General features: G+C 39.9%; 1 protein-coding gene across 3 annotated transcripts in view; it reads left to right on the top strand.

Annotated features, from left to right (window-relative positions):
• The window catches only part of DCAF5 (DDB1 and CUL4 associated factor 5), a 90,810-nt gene that overhangs the window by 15,130 nt on the left and 57,302 nt on the right, over nt 1–18,378 (top strand). For 2 of the 3 annotated variants that reach the window (XM_061156803.1, XM_061156801.1), the window contains exons 2-5: nt 9,020–9,163; nt 10,897–10,933; nt 11,881–12,020; nt 13,813–13,942. In XM_061156803.1, coding sequence (XP_061012786.1) covers nt 9,052–9,163; nt 10,897–10,933; nt 11,881–12,020; nt 13,813–13,942 — 419 coding nt within the window. In that variant the 5' untranslated portion in view covers nt 9,020–9,051. The remainder of the gene's footprint in view (nt 1–9,019; nt 9,164–10,896; nt 10,934–11,880; nt 12,021–13,812; nt 13,943–18,378) is intronic. The other variant, XM_061156802.1, reaches the window with a different exon arrangement.

The raw sequence follows: 18,378 nt of genomic DNA on the forward strand, positions 1-18,378 counted from the left end.
TGCCTTAGTTTCTTCTTTGGCAGAATGGGGATATTGGAGAAGATGATCTGTTGGGTGTCTTCGGACTCTATTCTGTGATTCTGATATGGATTTTTTCCCTCTATTTCTGTTTGGGAAGTAGAGACATGTTCTAGGGATTGGTGTGCTGGCTTAGGATTTAAAGATCCTAATTCTATTAAACTCCACTGCTGTTAGTCATCTGACTTTAGAGAAACCATTTTGTTTCCCAGTGTTCTAGTTGTCTCTTTAGTTGTTGCTGCCACTTTAATTTCTGCTTCTCCTTTAGTGTAAAGTGTTTCGAACTAGGAGTCAAGGCTTCCTTCATTGAGGCAAACCAGTGCCTTACTCTTCACATCCTTAAAATGGGGATAATATTTCTGCCTTACTTACTTAATTGGATATGTGGAAAAATGAGATAATCAGTAGATGAGTAGAATAGTTTTCAGGATAAAGATACTAGATAAGAGCAGAGTAATAGCAGAAGTATTTCTCCTGTGGCTACTTCTTTGTAGTGAACAGCAAAATTCATGTGATACCACCTTCTCTCTCCACCCCTGCCTGCACTTGCCATTTGATTCTTTTTTCTAATTTCAGTTTAGTTCAGTCGCTCAGTCATGTCTGACTCTGCGACCCCATGGACTGCAGCATGCCGTGCCTCCCTGTAAACTGAGTAAACCCTGAGTAAACTCCCGGAGTTTACTCAAACTCATGTCCATTGAGTCGGTGATGCCATCCAACCATCTCATCCTCTGTTGTCCCCTTCTCCTCCCACCTTCAATCTTTCCCAGCATCAGGGTCTTTTCCAATGATCCAGTGAGTCAGTTCTTCACATCTGGTGGCCAAAGTATTGGAGTTTCAGCTTCAACATTAGTCCTTCCAATGAATATTCAAGACTGATCTCCTTTAGGATGGACTGGTTGGATCCAAGGGACTCTCAAGAGTCTTCTCCAACACCACAGTTCAAAAGCATCAGTTTTTCAGCGCTCAGCTTTCTTTACAGTCCAACTCTCACATCCATACATGACTATTGGAAAAACCATAGCTTTGACTAGACGGGCTTTGTTGGCAAAGCAATATCTCTGCTTTTTAATATGTTATCTAGGTTGGTCATAACTTTCCTTCCAAGGAGTAAGCGTCTTTTAATTTCATGGCTGCAGTCACCATCTGCAGTGATTTTGGAGCCCAAAAAATAAAGTCTGCTACTGTGTCCACTGTTTCCCCATCTATTTGCCATGAAATGATGGGATCAGATGCCATGATCTTAGTTTTCTTAATGTTGAGTTTTAAGCCAACTTTTTCACTCTCTTCTTTCCCTTTCATCAAGAGACCCTTTAGTTCTTTGCTTTCTGCCATAAGGGTGTTGTCATTTGCATATCTGAGGTTATTGATATTTCTCCCGGCAATCTTGATTCCAGCTTGTGCTTCACGCAGCCCAGCGTTTCTCATGATGTACTCTGCATATAAGTTAAATAAGCAGGGTGACAATATATAGCCTTGACTTACTCCTTTCCCGATTTGGAACCAGCTGTTGTTACATGTCCAGTTCTAACTCCTGCTTCCTGACCTGCATACAGATTTCTCAAGAGGCAGGTCAGGTGGTCTAACAGTCCCATCTCTGTAAGAATTTTCCACACTTGGTTGTGATCCACACAGTCAGAGGCTTTGGCATAGTCAATAAAGCAGAAATAGATGTTTTTCTGGAACTCTCTTGCTTTTTTGATAATCCAGTGGATGTTGGCAATTTGATCTCTGGTTCCTCTGCCTTTTCTACATCCAGCTTGAACATCTGGAAGTTCACGGTTCACGTACTGTTAGTCTGGCTTGGAGAATTTTGAGCATTACTTTACTAGTGTGTGAGATGAGTGCAATTGTGCTGTAGTTTGAGCATTCTTTGGCATTGACTTTCTTTGGCATGGGAATGAAAACTGACCTTTTCCAGTCCTGTGGTCACTGCTGAGTTCTCCAAATTTGCTGGCATGTTGAGGGCAGCACTTTCACAGCATCATCTTTTAGGATTTGAAATAGCTCAACTGGAATTCCATCACCTCCACTAGCTTTGTAGTGATGCTTCCTAAGGCCTACTTGACTTCGAATTATAGGATGTCTGGCTCTAGGTGAGTGATCCCACCATCATGATCATCTGGGTCGTGAAAATCTTTTTTGTGTAGTTCTTTTGTGTATTCTTGCCACCTCTTCTTAATAACTTCTGCTTCTGTTAGGTTCATACAATTTCTGTCCTTTATTGTGCCCATCTTTGCATGAAATGTTCCCTTGGTATCTCTAATCTTCTGGAAGAGATCTCTAGTCTTTCCCATTCTGTTGTTTTCCTCTACTTCTTTGCACTGATCACTGAGGAAGACTTTCTTACCTCTCCTTGCTATTCTTCGGAACTCCGCATTCAAATGAGTGTATCTTTCCTTTTCTCCTTTGCTTTTTGCTTGTCTTCTTTTCACAGCTATTTGTAAGGCCTCCTCAGACAGCCAGTTTGCCTTCTTTTTCTTGGGGATGGTCTTGATCCCTGTCTCCTGTACAGTGTCATGAACCTCCGTCCATAGTTCTTCAGGCACTCTGTCTATCAGATATAGTCCCTTGAATCTGTTTGTCACTTACACTGTATAATCTTAAGGGATTCGATTTAGGTCATACCTGAATGGTCTAGTGGTTTTCCCTACTTTCTTCAATTTAAGTCTGAATTTGGCAACAAGGAGTTCATGATCTGAGCCATAGTCAGCTCCCGGTCTTGTTTTTGCTGAGTGTGTAGAGTTTCTCCATCTTTGGCTGCAAAGAATATAATCAATCTGATTTTGGTATTGACCATCTGGTGATGTCCATGTGTAGAGTCTTCTCTTGCATTGTTGGAAGAGTTCTCTAATTTAGGAACTGTCATTCGACCCCAGTTTTGTGACCTTGGACAAATCACCCAGTTTTAACTTCTCCATGGTCTAATTGCATGCAGCCTGCACTGAAGCCTGCACTCAGCCTGCAAAAATCAAGGTGCTGTCTTCTCTGAAAACATTGGGAGATATGGCTGACTTAAGCCTGTACTCCTCTGGCTGAGTAGTGGCTTTCTTTTAAACAAGGTTGTGTAATCTCTCCTCTGCTATTTAATCTGGCAAGTTTTTCTCATTTGCTTTGCTGACTGGCCCCTGTGTACTTAAGAGGCTGCACTGTATAGTGGTAAGGAGCACCATCTCTGGAGACAGGTTACTTGGATTCAGATCCCAGCTCACAATTTTGGTTGCTTTGTACCTTCAGGTTAGTTTTTCTGTAGTTTCATCTGGATAATAAGGATAATACCTGATTCATAGGGTTACTAAGAGGATTAGAAGATCCACTACATGTAAAACCCTTAGGATAGTCCCTCACCCAGAGTAAGTTTAACTGATGTTAGCTATTGTTTTAGTTCAAATAGCATAATAATTAGCTAACATATTAGCTAACATTTATCTACCTGTGTTATTTATCAGGCAGTGGGCCAAGCCCTTCATGCAGATTATTCCTAACGTGTGTTTGTCCCTCAGTCATGTCCAACTCTTTGCAATCCCATGGACTGTAGCCCGCCAGGCTCCTCTGTCCATGGGATTTGCCAGCAAGAATACTGGAATGGGTTGCCATTCCCTTCTCCAGAGGATCCAGAGGATCAAGCACATTGCAGGCAGATTCTTTACCATCTGAACCACCAGGGAAGTCCAGTAACACTGTAGACAATAGGTAGAGTTATTTTCTCAGTTTTGCAGATTAGAGGATATAATTTAGAGAGGTTACATAACCTGTGTAAAGGTACATAGGTGGGACAGTCAATCTCTGCCTTTTTTGAACTGGCCAGATGACTCACAGAGACAGAAATGTGGAGACCATAGAGCTGTTTTCGTGCTCTAAACTGGTGTATCCTCGGTTCATCAGCTCTCCTTAGCTTTTTGGGGTCAGAAATTTGGGCACAGCCGTTCTGCTCCCTCTACTGGCTAAAAAGTAGCCCAACAATTTCAGATGATGCTTCAGTTTGTATCCTTTGTGTTTTTTGCCAACACATGGTTGAAAAGTGTTATCTTTGTACAGGGCTGTTAATACCTTACCTAAGGAAATGGGGCCGGGTGGGGGAGAATGTGCACCTTGCATCTTCTGACACTGACCTTGAGGGCAAGCAGAGGAAGCAGGCCCTGTCATAATGATAGTTTCTGCCTCAGTGATTCCAATCTCCTGTGGACTTGGGCTGCCATTATCATTTTAGGTATTGAGGACACATCATTTTATCTTTTTTTTTTTTTCTTTTTCTTTTTTTTCTTCAAGGACACATCATTTTAAATGATCCCAAGGCACTCTACAAATAACCATTCATGTTAAATCACCGAGTATTTATTTTGTAAAATTAAATCCAAAATGAGCATTAAAGATAAATCTGGGTGATAGGGGAAGATTCTTTGGTTGAGAATGGTTATGACTTTGAGTGCATAGGGGTACATATTGTTTTCCTTTTTTATTGAACTTTTTTTTTTAATGCTTCTGAAGTTCAAAAGAGGTGGTGCTGCTGGCAGAGAGAAGTTGTGCTGCCTGTTCATATCTTTTTTTTTTTAATTATTTATTTATTTTACTTTACATCATTGCATTGGTTTTGCCTTACACTGACTTGAATCCACCATGGGTGTACATGTGTTCCCCATCCTGAACCCCCTCCCAACTCCCTCCCCATCCCGTCCCTCTGGGTCATCCCAGTGCACCAGCCCCGAGCATCCTGCCTGTTCATATCTTAGTGAAACACAGAGGTGCCCTCAGTTATATTTCTTTTCTATTGATATCTCAGCACATCCTGGAGAGTTTTATTTTCTTTTTCTATCACGAACATTTATATATATATATATATAGGGACATCCCTGGTGGTCCAGTGATTAAGTCTTCACCTTTCAATACAGGGGATGAAGTTTGATCCCTGATTGGGGAGCTAAGATCCCACATGCCCCCTGACCAAAAAACCAAAGCATAAAAAAGGATACAATATTGTAACAAATTCAGTAAAAACTTTAAAAATTGTCCACATCAAAAAAAATCTTTATATATATTTTAAATTTTTTGGTAATGTGCAAGCATATACAAAAATGTAGTAATATCCATCTATAACAATTAACATTTTATCACCTATTCACCTCCATTTTTTTCTGGAATATTTTAAAGGAACTTCCAGACATTCACCACTTAACCCCATTAGAGAATGCATCCTTAACTGATAAGAAGTATTTTTTCTTTTTTAACATGACCACAATACCATTACTATACCTAAAAGATGTAACAATGTCATGCAATATTTAAATAGGAAGAGAGATAATGAGTTTGACAGTGTGTTGGTTGGTTGTTAAATTTGCTTCTAATCTTAGTTTTTTAAAAAAGAAAATTTTACAAATACATTTGAGGTCCCCTTTTACTGTTTGTGTTTATTCTTAAATAATATGGTGGTGTTTTGCATATTTATATATACTTAATGTTTTCCTTTACATATCCTTCTGAAACCTGTTTTTATTACTTAAAGTTAGGTTTTCAAAGTTTATTCATTTTGGTACATGTACCTAGCTCATTTTAAATGCTGTGTAGTGGTTCCACTGAGCTTAGATTTCATTTGTATTTTCATCCTAATTGTTTTTATTGTTTATATATCGATGGATATTTATGTTATCTACTTTTTTTTTTTTTTTTTGCTATTATGAACAGTGAGGCAGTGGACATTCTTGTACGTTTCTTTGTGCCATTTTGAAAGAAGAGATCTATAACTTATATTACTCTAATTACTATAGAGGTTGAGATCCTCTATAATATCTGTTTGCCATTTGATTTTCCTCTTCTGTGAGTTGTCATGTTTGCCTCTTTTCCTACTGGTTTTCAAAATTGATTTGTAGAAATTCTTGTGTATTCTTCAACATAAGCCATGATCAGTTTCGTGTGTTGCTACTAGAATCTTTATCATTTCAGGCAGTCCCTTCTTGGTCCCTGTCTCTGCTCCCTCTGTTCAACTCCAGTTAAGTTGATTTCTGTTTTTATTCCTGTGGTCCTTTGTTTTATTCTTACCTACTGGGTTTTGAGTTGTGCTACCAAGGCAGAGAATCCCTTCAGTTGTCCATCAACTGAATTTGCTTTGTTGGTTATGGTTTGTTTTTCATTTTGTAATGCAAACAAGCTAGAATAGTGGTTAAGAAAATGAGGACTATGGAGTCTTTTAACTATTTCCTTTTGAATCTTGAAAGTGAAAGTGAAAGTCGCTCAGTCCTGTCTGATTCCTTGTGACCCCGTGGACTGTACAGTCCATGGAATTCTCCAGGCCAGAATACTGGAGTGGGTAGCTGTTCCCTTCTCCAGGGGATCTTCCCAACCCAGGGATCGAACCCAGGTCTCCCGCATTGCAGGTGGATTCTTTACCAGCTGAACCACCAGGGAAGCCCTTTGAATCGTGACTTAACCAACCACTTTATTTACTGTTGTTGCCTTGGCAAGTTACTTAACTCCTCTTGTAGTCGACTTTATAGTTCATAAACCCCATGAGAGTAGAGCTATTACGATCCGAGGTATGTATTTGATGAAACTCAGGCTCAGAGAGATTAGATTAGAAACATGAGTATGTGGAAGAAACATGTGGGCCTCTTTATCTTTTAATTTGCACTTTTGATAGAGAAGTGGGCACAGAAAAATATTTCTCTAAGATACAAAGTAGCAAAAACAGTGCCAAGTCCCTGACCTGTGGCCTCAAGTGGTGGGGGAAAACAGAAAGAGTAGAAAATATGTAGAACTAAAGTGCCCATGGCTTGTCCAAATCTATGAATAGGGAGGAAAACCCCTTTATGCCATTTTTCATTAAAATAAAGCAAACAAAACCCCAAACTTTATTTTCATGACTTTATAAGAGATATGGAATTTAAATAACCATCCCAGGCCAGCCTAGTTGAATTAGGCAAATCATAAACAAAGAACATCATGGGTCTTAGTTAAGGGATCATTCTGGTAGACAAATGAAATACTTTGGAAGAGGACACAACTTGATTTTGACCAACAATGGAAGGAAGAAGAATCCCAAGAAACAAAGGAACTCAAGGAATGAAGGCAGCTTCTTTCTAGAGGAGGGAGAATAAGTTTGATTTGGCTACTATATTTTCTACTCTTTTTTTTTTTTTTTTAACTAAAAGGAAATATGTTTATGGCAAAATGTCAAGTAGTAAAGGAAGGTATAAAGTAATAATTAAAACATAATGATTTACCTACAGTATATACCCAAAGAACAGAAAGTAGGGGCTTGAACAAATATTTATACATCCATATGCTCTTAGCAATGCTATGCACAATAGCCAAAAGGTGGAAACAATCTAAATATCTATAGATGGATGAATGAACTTAAAAAAAAATATGGTATATGTGTAATGAAATATTACTCAGCCTTACAAAGAATGAAATTCTGATATGTGCTACCATATGGATGAACCTTCAAGATGTTATGCGAAGTGAATAAGCCAGACACAAAGGGACAGATATTATATGATTCCATTTATATGGGAGTACCTAGAGTAATCAGATTCATAGAGGTAGAAAGTAAAATGATGGTTACTGAGCATTGGGAAGAGATATCATTTATTGGGTGCAGAATTTTAGTTTGAGATGATGTAAAAGTTCTGGAGATGGATAATGGTGATGTTTGCACAACACTGGAAATACACTTAATGACACTGAATTGTACACTCATAAATGATTAAAATTCTGCATTTTCTGTTATATATATTTTATCACAATGAAAAGTCTCCCAGCAGCTCTAGCCTAGAAGTGGTGTCCACTGAAAACAACTTCTTTCACAGTCATCTAGATATGCAAATACAAGCATAGATGTGCAAGCATAAGCATGTTAAGTCAGTGTCTACTCTTTGGGGCATTCACTTAGGTGCTAGAAATTCTGCAGTGAACAAAGTTGACAAGGTTCCTGCTGTCATGGAGCTTTTTAAAAATTTGTTTTACACAAAAGGATGTTGGTATGCATACTGTTTTACACTTCGTGTTTTTCCCCTGACAGAGACCTTTGGTCATCTTTCTGTGTTAGTTCTTATAGACTTATTGATTCAGTGGTTGCATCTAGTGGTACACTCTTGTATGATTGTGATACAGTTTGTAGCTATTATATTGAATGGAGAAGAGGAGGCAGAAGTATAGAACTTAACTATTTTTCTGCCCTGTTGTAAGTTACATTTTTATTAGGAATAGAATATAGGCTTATTATAAAGAGTCAAGCCGTGCCAAATCTATAAAGTAAAAGTAAAAGCTTTCTAACATGTATTCTACCTCTCTTTTAATCCTACTCCCTGGAAGTAGTAAACCCTTTTAACAGTCCATTGTTCATCCTTCCAGACATGTATAATGCATTTGCAAAAATAAAGAATATGTAGAACATGTATCTTCTCATTCTCTAGGAGCTGGCTTATGCAGTAGAATATTGCTCATTCTACTCAGACTGTAGAGAGTTGTGCAGAGGAAAGAGCGGGACTAAGCTTTATGAGAGCCAAGTTCTGTCTTGATCCTGCTGCTGTGACAGGCAATTCCTCAGTTATCCTTTGTCTGGTGTCCCATAGTTAATGAGATCTCATCAAAGAGAGTGCTTTGGAAACTATTACGCTTTAAATTTGGGGGAAATTTCTTTAGAGTTCTTTGATTGCAAGCAGTAGAAAGCAACTCAGGTTCTGTTAGACCAGAAAAAAGTGGGGGAACACTAGTGGAAGAATTTTAGGTAGCAGATGAAGAAATGTGTAAATGACTGGGTCTCTGGAAATTCAGGAATTTCTGTGTGTCTGTTCAAGATGTAATTTCTGGGGAAAAGTGAGTGACTTAGAGGCCACATGTCCACTGATGATTAATGGGGTAGAGTCCTGGGTTTATGTGCCTCATCAAAGTCTCACAGAGGTGGGGAGATGCAGTTTTGAAAAGTGTGGGATTCAGGCTGGCGAAATGGAACGTCAGCCTTGAAACGCCAGCTGTTCTAACCCTAGGTTCTTGCTCCCCTCTCAAGGAGGAGATGATCGCCGGGTTCTACTGTGGCACATGGAACAAGCTATCCACTCCAGAGTTAAGCCCATACAGCTGAAAGGAGAGCATCATTCCAACATTTTTTGCCTGGCTTTCAACAGTGGGAACACCAAAGTATTCTCTGGAGGTGAGCAGAAGGGAGATTTCCCCTTGGGAAATTGACTGTGGCTGGGATTTCAGATAAAGGAGTGCTAAAATTACTCCTAATTTTCTTTCCTTAAGCCTATTGAGTTGTGGAAATATTGGTTTTCTATAGCTTGTCTTTTCTGTATGATAGCAGATTAGATACACATATCAGACTAATGTCTGTCTGTCCTTTCTCTCTTTTGCTCTTGTTTCTATCTTTTTTGGTAGAAAACTTCACATTGCAGTCTGGTACACAGACACATATTAGAAAGAGTACTTAATTTTACTATGTGTGACTCACTCTGATTTTTCTTTTTCTATTCTATTTTGTTTTTAAAGATTTTAAAGGTTGTGATTCCAATCGGTATTATGACTCATTAGTGGCTCCTGTTTGAAAACATGTTATGTTGGGGTATAACTGGAATGGCTTGCCAGCAAGCCAGCCTCTTGATGGCATCCATTAATCACACTCCTGTCTGACCACTACATTTCTAGGCCTAACCTCTCTTCTGCTTGCATGGTAGCTCAGACGGTAAAGAATCTTCCTGCAATGCAGGAGACCTGCATTCTGTTCCTTGGTTGCCCTGGAGAAGGGACTGGCAACCCACTCCAGTATTCTTGCCTGGAGAGTTCCATGGACAGAGGAACCTGGCAGGCTACAATCCATGGGATCACAAGGAGTCAGGCATGATTGAGCGACTAACAACTTTCTCTTCTGCACTGCAGATTTCCCCACTGGATATCTACCTTGTGTTCCAAATGTAGTTTAAATGCAGCAGATCTAAAACTAAGATTTTAGTTCTTCTCACCTGCACAAATATTTCCTCTTGTTTCATGGATTCCCTTTCTCAGTTATTATCACCATTCAAGTAATTATCTAAATTTTTAGGTTTAACTTTGAAGGAACTGCTGACATTGAAGCATTTTCAATCTATAAAAATGACAATTTTATATGGTTCAATCTAATAGAAATCTCAAATTCAGTGTCAAACGTGCCTTTCTGTCATTTTTACATCTCGTAAGTCACCAGCTATTAATATTTTGAAAGCCTCATATTCATCCTTTAGTTTCTGTTCTGTGGCTGTACCTACTGCTGTGATTCAGGTTCTCATTTTTGGCCTAGACTACTGTAGTGTCCTTCTGTGATTTCTGCTACCAGTATCTCCTTACTCATTGGTTATACAAGTTTTCTTTGAAAAGATGATGAAGATGTGAATAGTAGCAAATATTTGTTGGGGGGGCCTAGTTCTAATCTGAATGCTTTAACACTTTTATCTTCACAATTACTATTAAGTAGACACAACTATTCCTATTTTGCTGAGACATGGAAAAGTTACAGATATTATTCCAGGTCTCACAGATAATGAATGTTTTGTTTTTAAAAAAAAAACAAAAAAACACTAGCTTGGAATAGTTGATTGATTTGCCAATAATCACTTACTCTTTTCCTGAAGAGCCATTGTTTTGTTTTTGTTTTTTTAATCATTCAAAGATAATGCATTTTGGAGATTGCTTTTTGTTATTTTTAGTTGCTATTATGTTTTTTAAAATTCTCTATAAGTATATTCTATCCTTCTTAATGATTTTTATAAACTTTCTTCTAATTAGCACTCTTAATTTTTATTAACACTGACATTGTCCATTTTTTTTCCCTGAAACCTTTAACATACTGAATGGTAATATGAATGGGACCACTTTGCAGGAATTGTCAAATGTCTGCTTTTTCCCTTACAGGAAATGATGAGCAAGTTATCCTCCATGATGTTGAAAGGTAAATAGATTGTTAATATGTGAAAGTGATTAACTCTGTTTTTCATATGAAGAAAGGCAGATATCTCTTTAGACCAAAATAGTTCTTCTTTTTTTGAAGTAAATAGCATAAAATCAACTGTCTTTTGCTGAAAAAAAGATTTCAGTAATAGTTTTCAAATTAAATTTTGATTTATAAAAAGATATACAAAGTTGATATAAAATTATAGTTTTCTGGTGAAATTTTAAAGGGTGAGGTTAGAGAGGTTAGAAGGGAAGGAAACACTTAACCCTCACAGTAATTTTATGAGGCAATGCTGTTATGATCTCAATTAGGAAACTGAGGCATGGAGATGTTAGGTAACTTAAGGTCAAGTGATGTTAGGATCTGAACTGAGGCAGCCTGGCTTTGGGGCCAGGTATTTTCTCACATGCCAGACATCAGGAATTCCTCTTCTTCCCTTGCTGGCATCAGGGCTGCTTTATTGTTTGCCCTCACTTCTTGGAAATCCAGCACTACTCCCCAAGTCTGTACACAAGTAGATGCATTCTATAGTAAGTCAAAACATGAAACTCATATGTCGAGTCATTTTTTTTTTTGGCGGGCACGTGGTGGGGAGGAGTACAGTGGGGATCTTAGTTCCACAACCAGGGACTGAACCTGGGCCCTGGCAGTGAAAGCACCAAGTCCTGACCACTGGACTGCCAGGGACTTCCCTTGAGTCACTTTTAAATACACTCAGTTAGTGCAAAAAACAATCTTGTCTCTTTAATAATACCTTTTTCTTTTAACCTGAAAGTTGAATACTACTTTTTACTTTTTAGTAAATGTAATATCCTTGGGGTTTAGCTGGGTTGATTTTCTCCTGGAAATGAAAAGCTTCATTCTAGGAACTAGGGGGCTGGGACTCTGCACTATTTTTGTGTGAATGTGTATGCCTGTGTTCCTCTCTCTGCTCTGTCTCTCAGCAGTGAGACCTTAGATGTGTTCGCTCATGAAGATGCGGTGTATGGCTTGTCAGTGAGCCCTGTGAATGACAACATTTTTGCCAGCTCCTCCGATGATGGCCGGGTTCTCATCTGGGACATCCGGGAATCTCCCCATGGAGGTAGGGCCCTGTGCACAAAGTAGTTGGACTGTGCTTCAAAGAGTTTGACGTCAGCTTCATCAGGGATCCAGTTTATGACTTCAGGAACCTGGGCGGAAGTGCTGCAGAGGGAGAGGAAACTCACACGGGGACATAACTGTGTGTCTCTGGAGGTCCTGTGCTGCCCCCCAGTAGTCAGGAGTGAGGCTCCTTGGCCAGTGCTCTTCCAGCCACTTGTGACCCGGGCCTTTGCACGAGTGTAAACACCACAGTATCTTGTTGTGTAGTGGCCCCAAGGAACAGAAGGTGTGGAGCCTCGTTTGTGGAGGGTAGCCACAAGGGCCCTGGGTGTGCGGTGCTGAAATGCACACATTCTGGGTTATTTAAGAGAATGGGGGTGTTGTGCGCTTTGTTGCATCCTAGTTCTAGGGTTGTTGTTTTGCTGGAAGAACCACAGACCCTCACCTTAACTGTGTATAGAAACTTAAAATGATAGCAGATACACTCTGTTTAAGGGGGATTGTCTGGGTGAGTTCCTCTTCTGAATGTTTTCTTTGCATCTCTGAAATGTAAAATGAAGAATTTGTCTTGTTGACTTTCTCTGAAGTTCTTCAGGAAATTCACCTTTTCAGCTCATTTCCTGCAGAGAGATTTCAGTCACTCTGTCTTCAAAGGCCCTTTTCTCCAGCACAGCCTCAGTGCCGCCCACAGCCCCACTCTGGATGCAGCTGTGTCAGCACCGTAGCTCTGTACCCGAGTTACCATCCTGCCTGCCTCGTCTGGCAGGCTCTGAGTCTTTATTCTATATGCGGAGCATTTCATATGTTGGTCTGTGCTCACTGCTGAGGTTCAGGCTGTAGGAGAAGCTTATTCTCAGGGTCAGGAAGATAAGGTAGCCACAGCAGCATCTGTGATTGAATGTAATGGTTTGCTTCCCAGATGGAATTCTCCTTTGTCTGAACTGCCTCCTGGCTGAGACGATGGAGCGCTCCCATGCCCTCTCCCCACACGGAGGCCTGTGATGCATCCTGTACGGAATCACAGACTGAGGAGTGCTTTCCGCCTACCGCTTCTAAACAGCTTCCACAGGATTGAGTCCTCCCAGGCAGCAGAGTGCTTCCTTCCTCACCTGGAGCCAGCTAGTACATGCAAGAGGCTGCAGGGTTTCTAGGGGAAGTTGATATACATAGGAGCTGGCTGGATGCAAGAGAAGTTCAAGTATTAGATGTCTTTTTTTTTTCTTTTTGAAGAATTCCAACATTGGAAATGAAATCTTAAAATTCTAGACTGAAGCCATTTTCTTTTCAATTTAGGGAGCAATATTACCAGAAGGAACAACTGCACTGTTATTTTAAGTCTATATAGTTATAAAACTTAATTTCTAAAGCTGATTAAATTTGGATTAAGGTATAATAATCCTACCAGTAATTGAGTGTGAATTTTTTTTAGCTCATGAGGAATTCAGTTTTCCTTACTGTGAAACAGCTTACCTTCCTGGTTACAATGACCGTTTTTGTTTTGTTACAGGATCTAAATAGGTGCTATGTGTATTTCTCAGTATTATAGCTTAAACTTTGTGCATATGTGTTTAAGTTGCTGTTTTCAGACTTTCTGTGTACAGAGGGTATGTGCCAGGACTCGTGGGGACTTTGTGAGTAAGCATGCTAGTGGGATGATGTACTGCGTTGGGTTCCAGCCTCCGGGGGTAGTTGTTAAAGGCTGTGCTCCTCCTTGCCTTCACAGTCCTCCTTGTCTACCTGCCACTGGCCCAGAAGTGCCTGAAGTGGACTGATCGGAATTTTTCTCTTCACAGAGCCCTTCTGCCTGGCCAACTATCCATCAGCCTTTCACAGTGTCATGTTTAACCCTGTGGAGCCCAGGTTATTGGCCACAGCCAATTCAAAGGAAGGAGTGGGACTCTGGGATATTCGAAAACCTCAGAGGTGAGCTCCTTTTATTCAGAAGGTGTTAACGCTTTCCCCTGCCTCAACTCTCAAGAAATATAATCAGCCAGCACGTGTTGTGGGAACCTGGTTGGCAGTTGATCTCAATTGGACATCTCCTAATGTATCCTGGTTTCTCTGAAACCAGGAGAACTCTATTCCCAAGGGGCAGGCAGTGTGAGATATCCACACTCCTTGCTAAGAAGGAGTCATAAATTGTAATCTGGGCTCTAGACAGGATCAGTTCTAGGCAAACTTTGCAATGGGAAAGCCTTGCTTTGGCACTACCTTCTATCTTTAGGTCCACAGTTCCAAGATGCATGGAAGGGGAATTATGGTGATTTATTAAACTCATTACTACTGAACTGGGGATTTTTAATCCCAGACTGAAGGAGATATGAACTTCAGGAGAACTGTGAACTCCCAAATTGCATGGAAATTACATTGTGTATTCAACTAAGTGTATTTTTTGTGAGGAGGAAGTTTGGTTTTTTTTTTTTTTTTCCTTTCAGTTTCTCAAAAGGACCAGTGACTACAACAGTAAAGGTTAAGAGCTACCACTGCAATGTTAGGGGATGTGTTCCCCTTGTGTTTGCACTATTAAAGAGTACACTTAGGACAATTCTGAGCTGATGATTCAAATCACTTAACGGGGGAATTTCAGACCTCATTAAGAGAAATATGTGGATGGGCAAGTAGGAACCTCTTTCATGTTCCTTAAATCCCATGGGGGAGAGATGACCTTTTATGGCACCTATGACCTTTTATGGCACATAAAGCCAAACCTTGCTTTATGAAAGATTCGCATGCATTGCTAGCTCTTGTGAAAATTCCACATGGCAGTAACTTCCCACTTTAAGGTACTATTGCAGAATAGTATCATGCAGAGTAAACAAGGTTATGGTTTATTTCATGGGCCTCAGATGAAAGGGACAATTAAGTACAGAGGATTATCTTCCTTGGTGATTTTTCAGTCCTAGCTAATTCTCTCCATGGGGCAGTCTGATGAGGTTGGAACTATGGGATCCCAGAAGGGGATCCCTGGTGTTGAGCGGGGATCCCTGAGGCTCCGTCAGGCAGCAGAGATTTCCCCTGCTCGCCATTGCATGTGCATTTGGCTCTTCCTTTTCCATGTGACGGGAATGCGTGTAGTGGCAGGACCCCTGTGGTGCCTTTGCACCGTGTGCTTAGGGAGGCCTGTCCTCTGCCACGAAGACAGTCTCCTGTGTTTAGCTTTAGCAGTCTCTCCACTTTGCGCTCTTCAGGAGCAACTGTTCTGCCTTGTCCATATCACAAAAGGCAGAATTTGGAATAACGATGCCAGCTTTCTCCCAGCCTGCTATCTCCTGTACTGAGAATGAATAGCTGGCAACTGGAGTGAGGCCTGAGCTATTCATCCCCAGTGGAAAGCTTGAGTAGCTCGTGATGTCAGCAGTGTCTTGAGAGAAGAGGGCGGTTGAATGTTAATGCTTCTCCCGAGTTTCCTCCACCAGCTTCCTACTGTGCTTTGTATTTGGGCCCTCCTTCCCTTTCTACTTATCCCTTCACTAAACATGGCTTCTTTCTCTTTAAAAAAAAATTCTAAGTGAGATTTCTGCTATATTTTTATAGTAACACTTACTAAATTTAGGGTCTCTATCCAGACAAACATAAAGAAAAAGATAAAAAGAAGATCCTATCTCAAGCCGATCTTTGTTGCTTGTGTTTTTTAAATGCTTTGTGTCAGTACAGTTCTTCTCTTTGCTGGTCTCTAGTCACTTTCTCCAAAAATAACTAAAGTGAACAGTTTCTTAGGTATCTGTCAAGAACAAAGTTTAATGCATATAACTAGCATAAAGAATACATATCCTTAGAAGAATTTAAACTAAAAGGACCACATAATAATACCTTGTTTTCAGCTTCTTTTTTCGATTAATAATATGTCTTGCAGCTTTTTTCATATCAGCACATAACAGATCTAACATATTCTGTTGATGGCTACTTGGTATTCCATTCATGTGATATACCCAACAACCAGACTTCTTGTTTCCTGTTGGGCCAGGATAAACTATGTTTCACTGACCCTGGTCACACATATTTGGCCTACCTTTGCAAAATATCTAGGTAATTGCTGCATCAAACAAAGAATGGATGTTTTTACATCGTTTTAAAATAAAAATTGTCAAATTTTCCCACCACCAAGAAAGGCTACACTGATTTATAAACCTGTCAACTGTACAAGATCACGTATATCTCATTAACACGTAGTCCTTCATTAATCGTCCTTCATTAACACATAAACTGTTACAAATCTTATGGGGGAAAGTACTATGTTCTAGTTTTGACTACTTCATTTATGCGTAAGGTTATGTGGTTTCTTTGGTAACCTGTAGTTTTCAAAGCCCACGTGGGAGAAGTCATCTAGTAAAGCTAATTGGCATTCTTGACTGGTTGCTTTCTTGGAGTAAAAGGGAGAGCATAATGCTGCAGAGACTAGGATGTTTTTACCTGTTTCTTTCATCTTTTCTAAGGTTCTATGTGATTTTATGGATACGAGGCAGAGAAAAGCTATGAAATATTCTTGGGGTCCTGTTCTCCACATCCTCTAGTGTTTGGGGATTAAAGTGCAGATCTTTTCTGTTTGAACTTTCTCAGTACAAGTTGGTATGGGGAAAAAGAGACAGCCCTTTGTCTTTTCCATGCAGGATTAATTATGCTGTGTTGCAGTGGATGATTTGTCTCCTAACACAGCTGCCTAGAAACCCCAGCCCCCAAATCTTGGGACACTTCTGAATCACCTGGAAGGACAAGCCTCAAACAGGAGAGATGATCTAGTTCAGGGGTACTTTAATGTCTAGGGAGAAATTTTCGAGAATTTGTGAACCCCTTGTAATTGCAGGTAAAAAGATGTGTGCTTGTGTATCTGAGTGAGCACATGTGGCATTTTTTTCTAGGAACGAGGAGAGCTTTTACCAGGTTCTCACAGAGACCCTTGAATTCCAAGGGGGTGAGTTGCTCAGCGTTCTAAACGTTCTTGATTTAGAGCCTATTGTGGTTCCTTAGCTGACTTCTCAGTAACTTTCAGCTTGTAGTAGCTTGGGTACATCTGTGTGTTCTGGGCCTAATTGAGTGGCCCACTGCTTCCTAGAAACAAATATATCTCCGTGGAACAATAAAGGGGTCTCACATTGAATACCTTTTCCTTCCTACCTTACCATAGGGTTAGTTCCATGCTAGAATGCTTTTCCTGCCTTACCCCAAGCCTGAGCTGTGTCTTTCCACTTCAGCAGGTGGCCCATAAGAGTGTGGACAGGTTCACGTTTGTCCCACTGCTGCCCTGAAATAAGCTGATTAGAGGTCTGGCATTTAGAATAAAGTGTCAGCTTTAGAAGGGACTTCAGTTATCTTCTGATCTGACTTACTTATTTTACAGATTTTAAATGTGGAGGCTGAAGAGCTTGATGGTTTAGAGAGTAGGATCTGAAGTACATCCTGAATACAAAGCCAGGCAGTATACCTTAATGGCCATGGGATCTTGAGCATGTTACTTTACCTCTCAGTGCCTCATAATAATAAATAATAGCTAACATATATTAAACATGACTTGCTGGGGATAATGACAGTTATATGAATAATTCCTTATTTAATCCTATGACAGCCTTATTAAATCGATTCTGTTATTCCTATTTTAATGATAAAGAAGTCAGGGTACATACAGAGAGGTGAAATAACGTGTGTATATGTGTATTATTTCCTTCCCTCCTTTAAATCAATTAGGGACCCTGTATATCCTAGTTTTCTTTCATCTGTGCTTCCTTGATATAAAACTTTGTCAAAATTCATCTCAAATTTTTCTAATACAGACCTATCCAACTCTAAAGTCTGAATCCTTTAGACTTTCTGCCTCACTTTTCACTGTCTTATGGCCCAGCCCCAGTTTGCACACTGACTTTCCAAGTTTTTTGCTCTCTTAACCCTGGAAATCTGAACATGCTATTAATTTTTCTTTGTAAAGTTTTAGAACAGAAGTTGTAAACTAGTTGCCCATAGGCCATATTCAACCCACAGGGATGTTTTGTTTGACCTACATGATGTAATAGTGTTTAGAAAATTACACAGAAAAAAATCAAAAATTTCTAATATCTCTTAAAAAAGTCAAAAGACCTGAAATCAATGGACCTTTATTCTCATGTGGCAACAGCCGAAGCTGAATCACGCACGGGTTCCTCTTAAAACCTGTAGGAGGTGTTACAGGTTCCACCACTCCTTCATGTCTTAACCCAGGTTGTTTCCTTTCATCTATATTACTTCCCTGACCCTGTCGTCTTTGGAATTTGAAGGTTTGCTTTGGGGATTTTAGTGCAAATGAGTGGACCCTGGGTAGGTAACTTGAGTATAATGACTGGATAACAAAAAACTTCACATATAGAAGTATAATTGCAGGTTTGGATGAAGTT

This window comes from Dama dama, chromosome 12 (genome assembly GCF_033118175.1).
Source record: "Dama dama isolate Ldn47 chromosome 12, ASM3311817v1, whole genome shotgun sequence".
Taxonomy (NCBI): domain Eukaryota; kingdom Metazoa; phylum Chordata; class Mammalia; order Artiodactyla; family Cervidae; genus Dama; species Dama dama.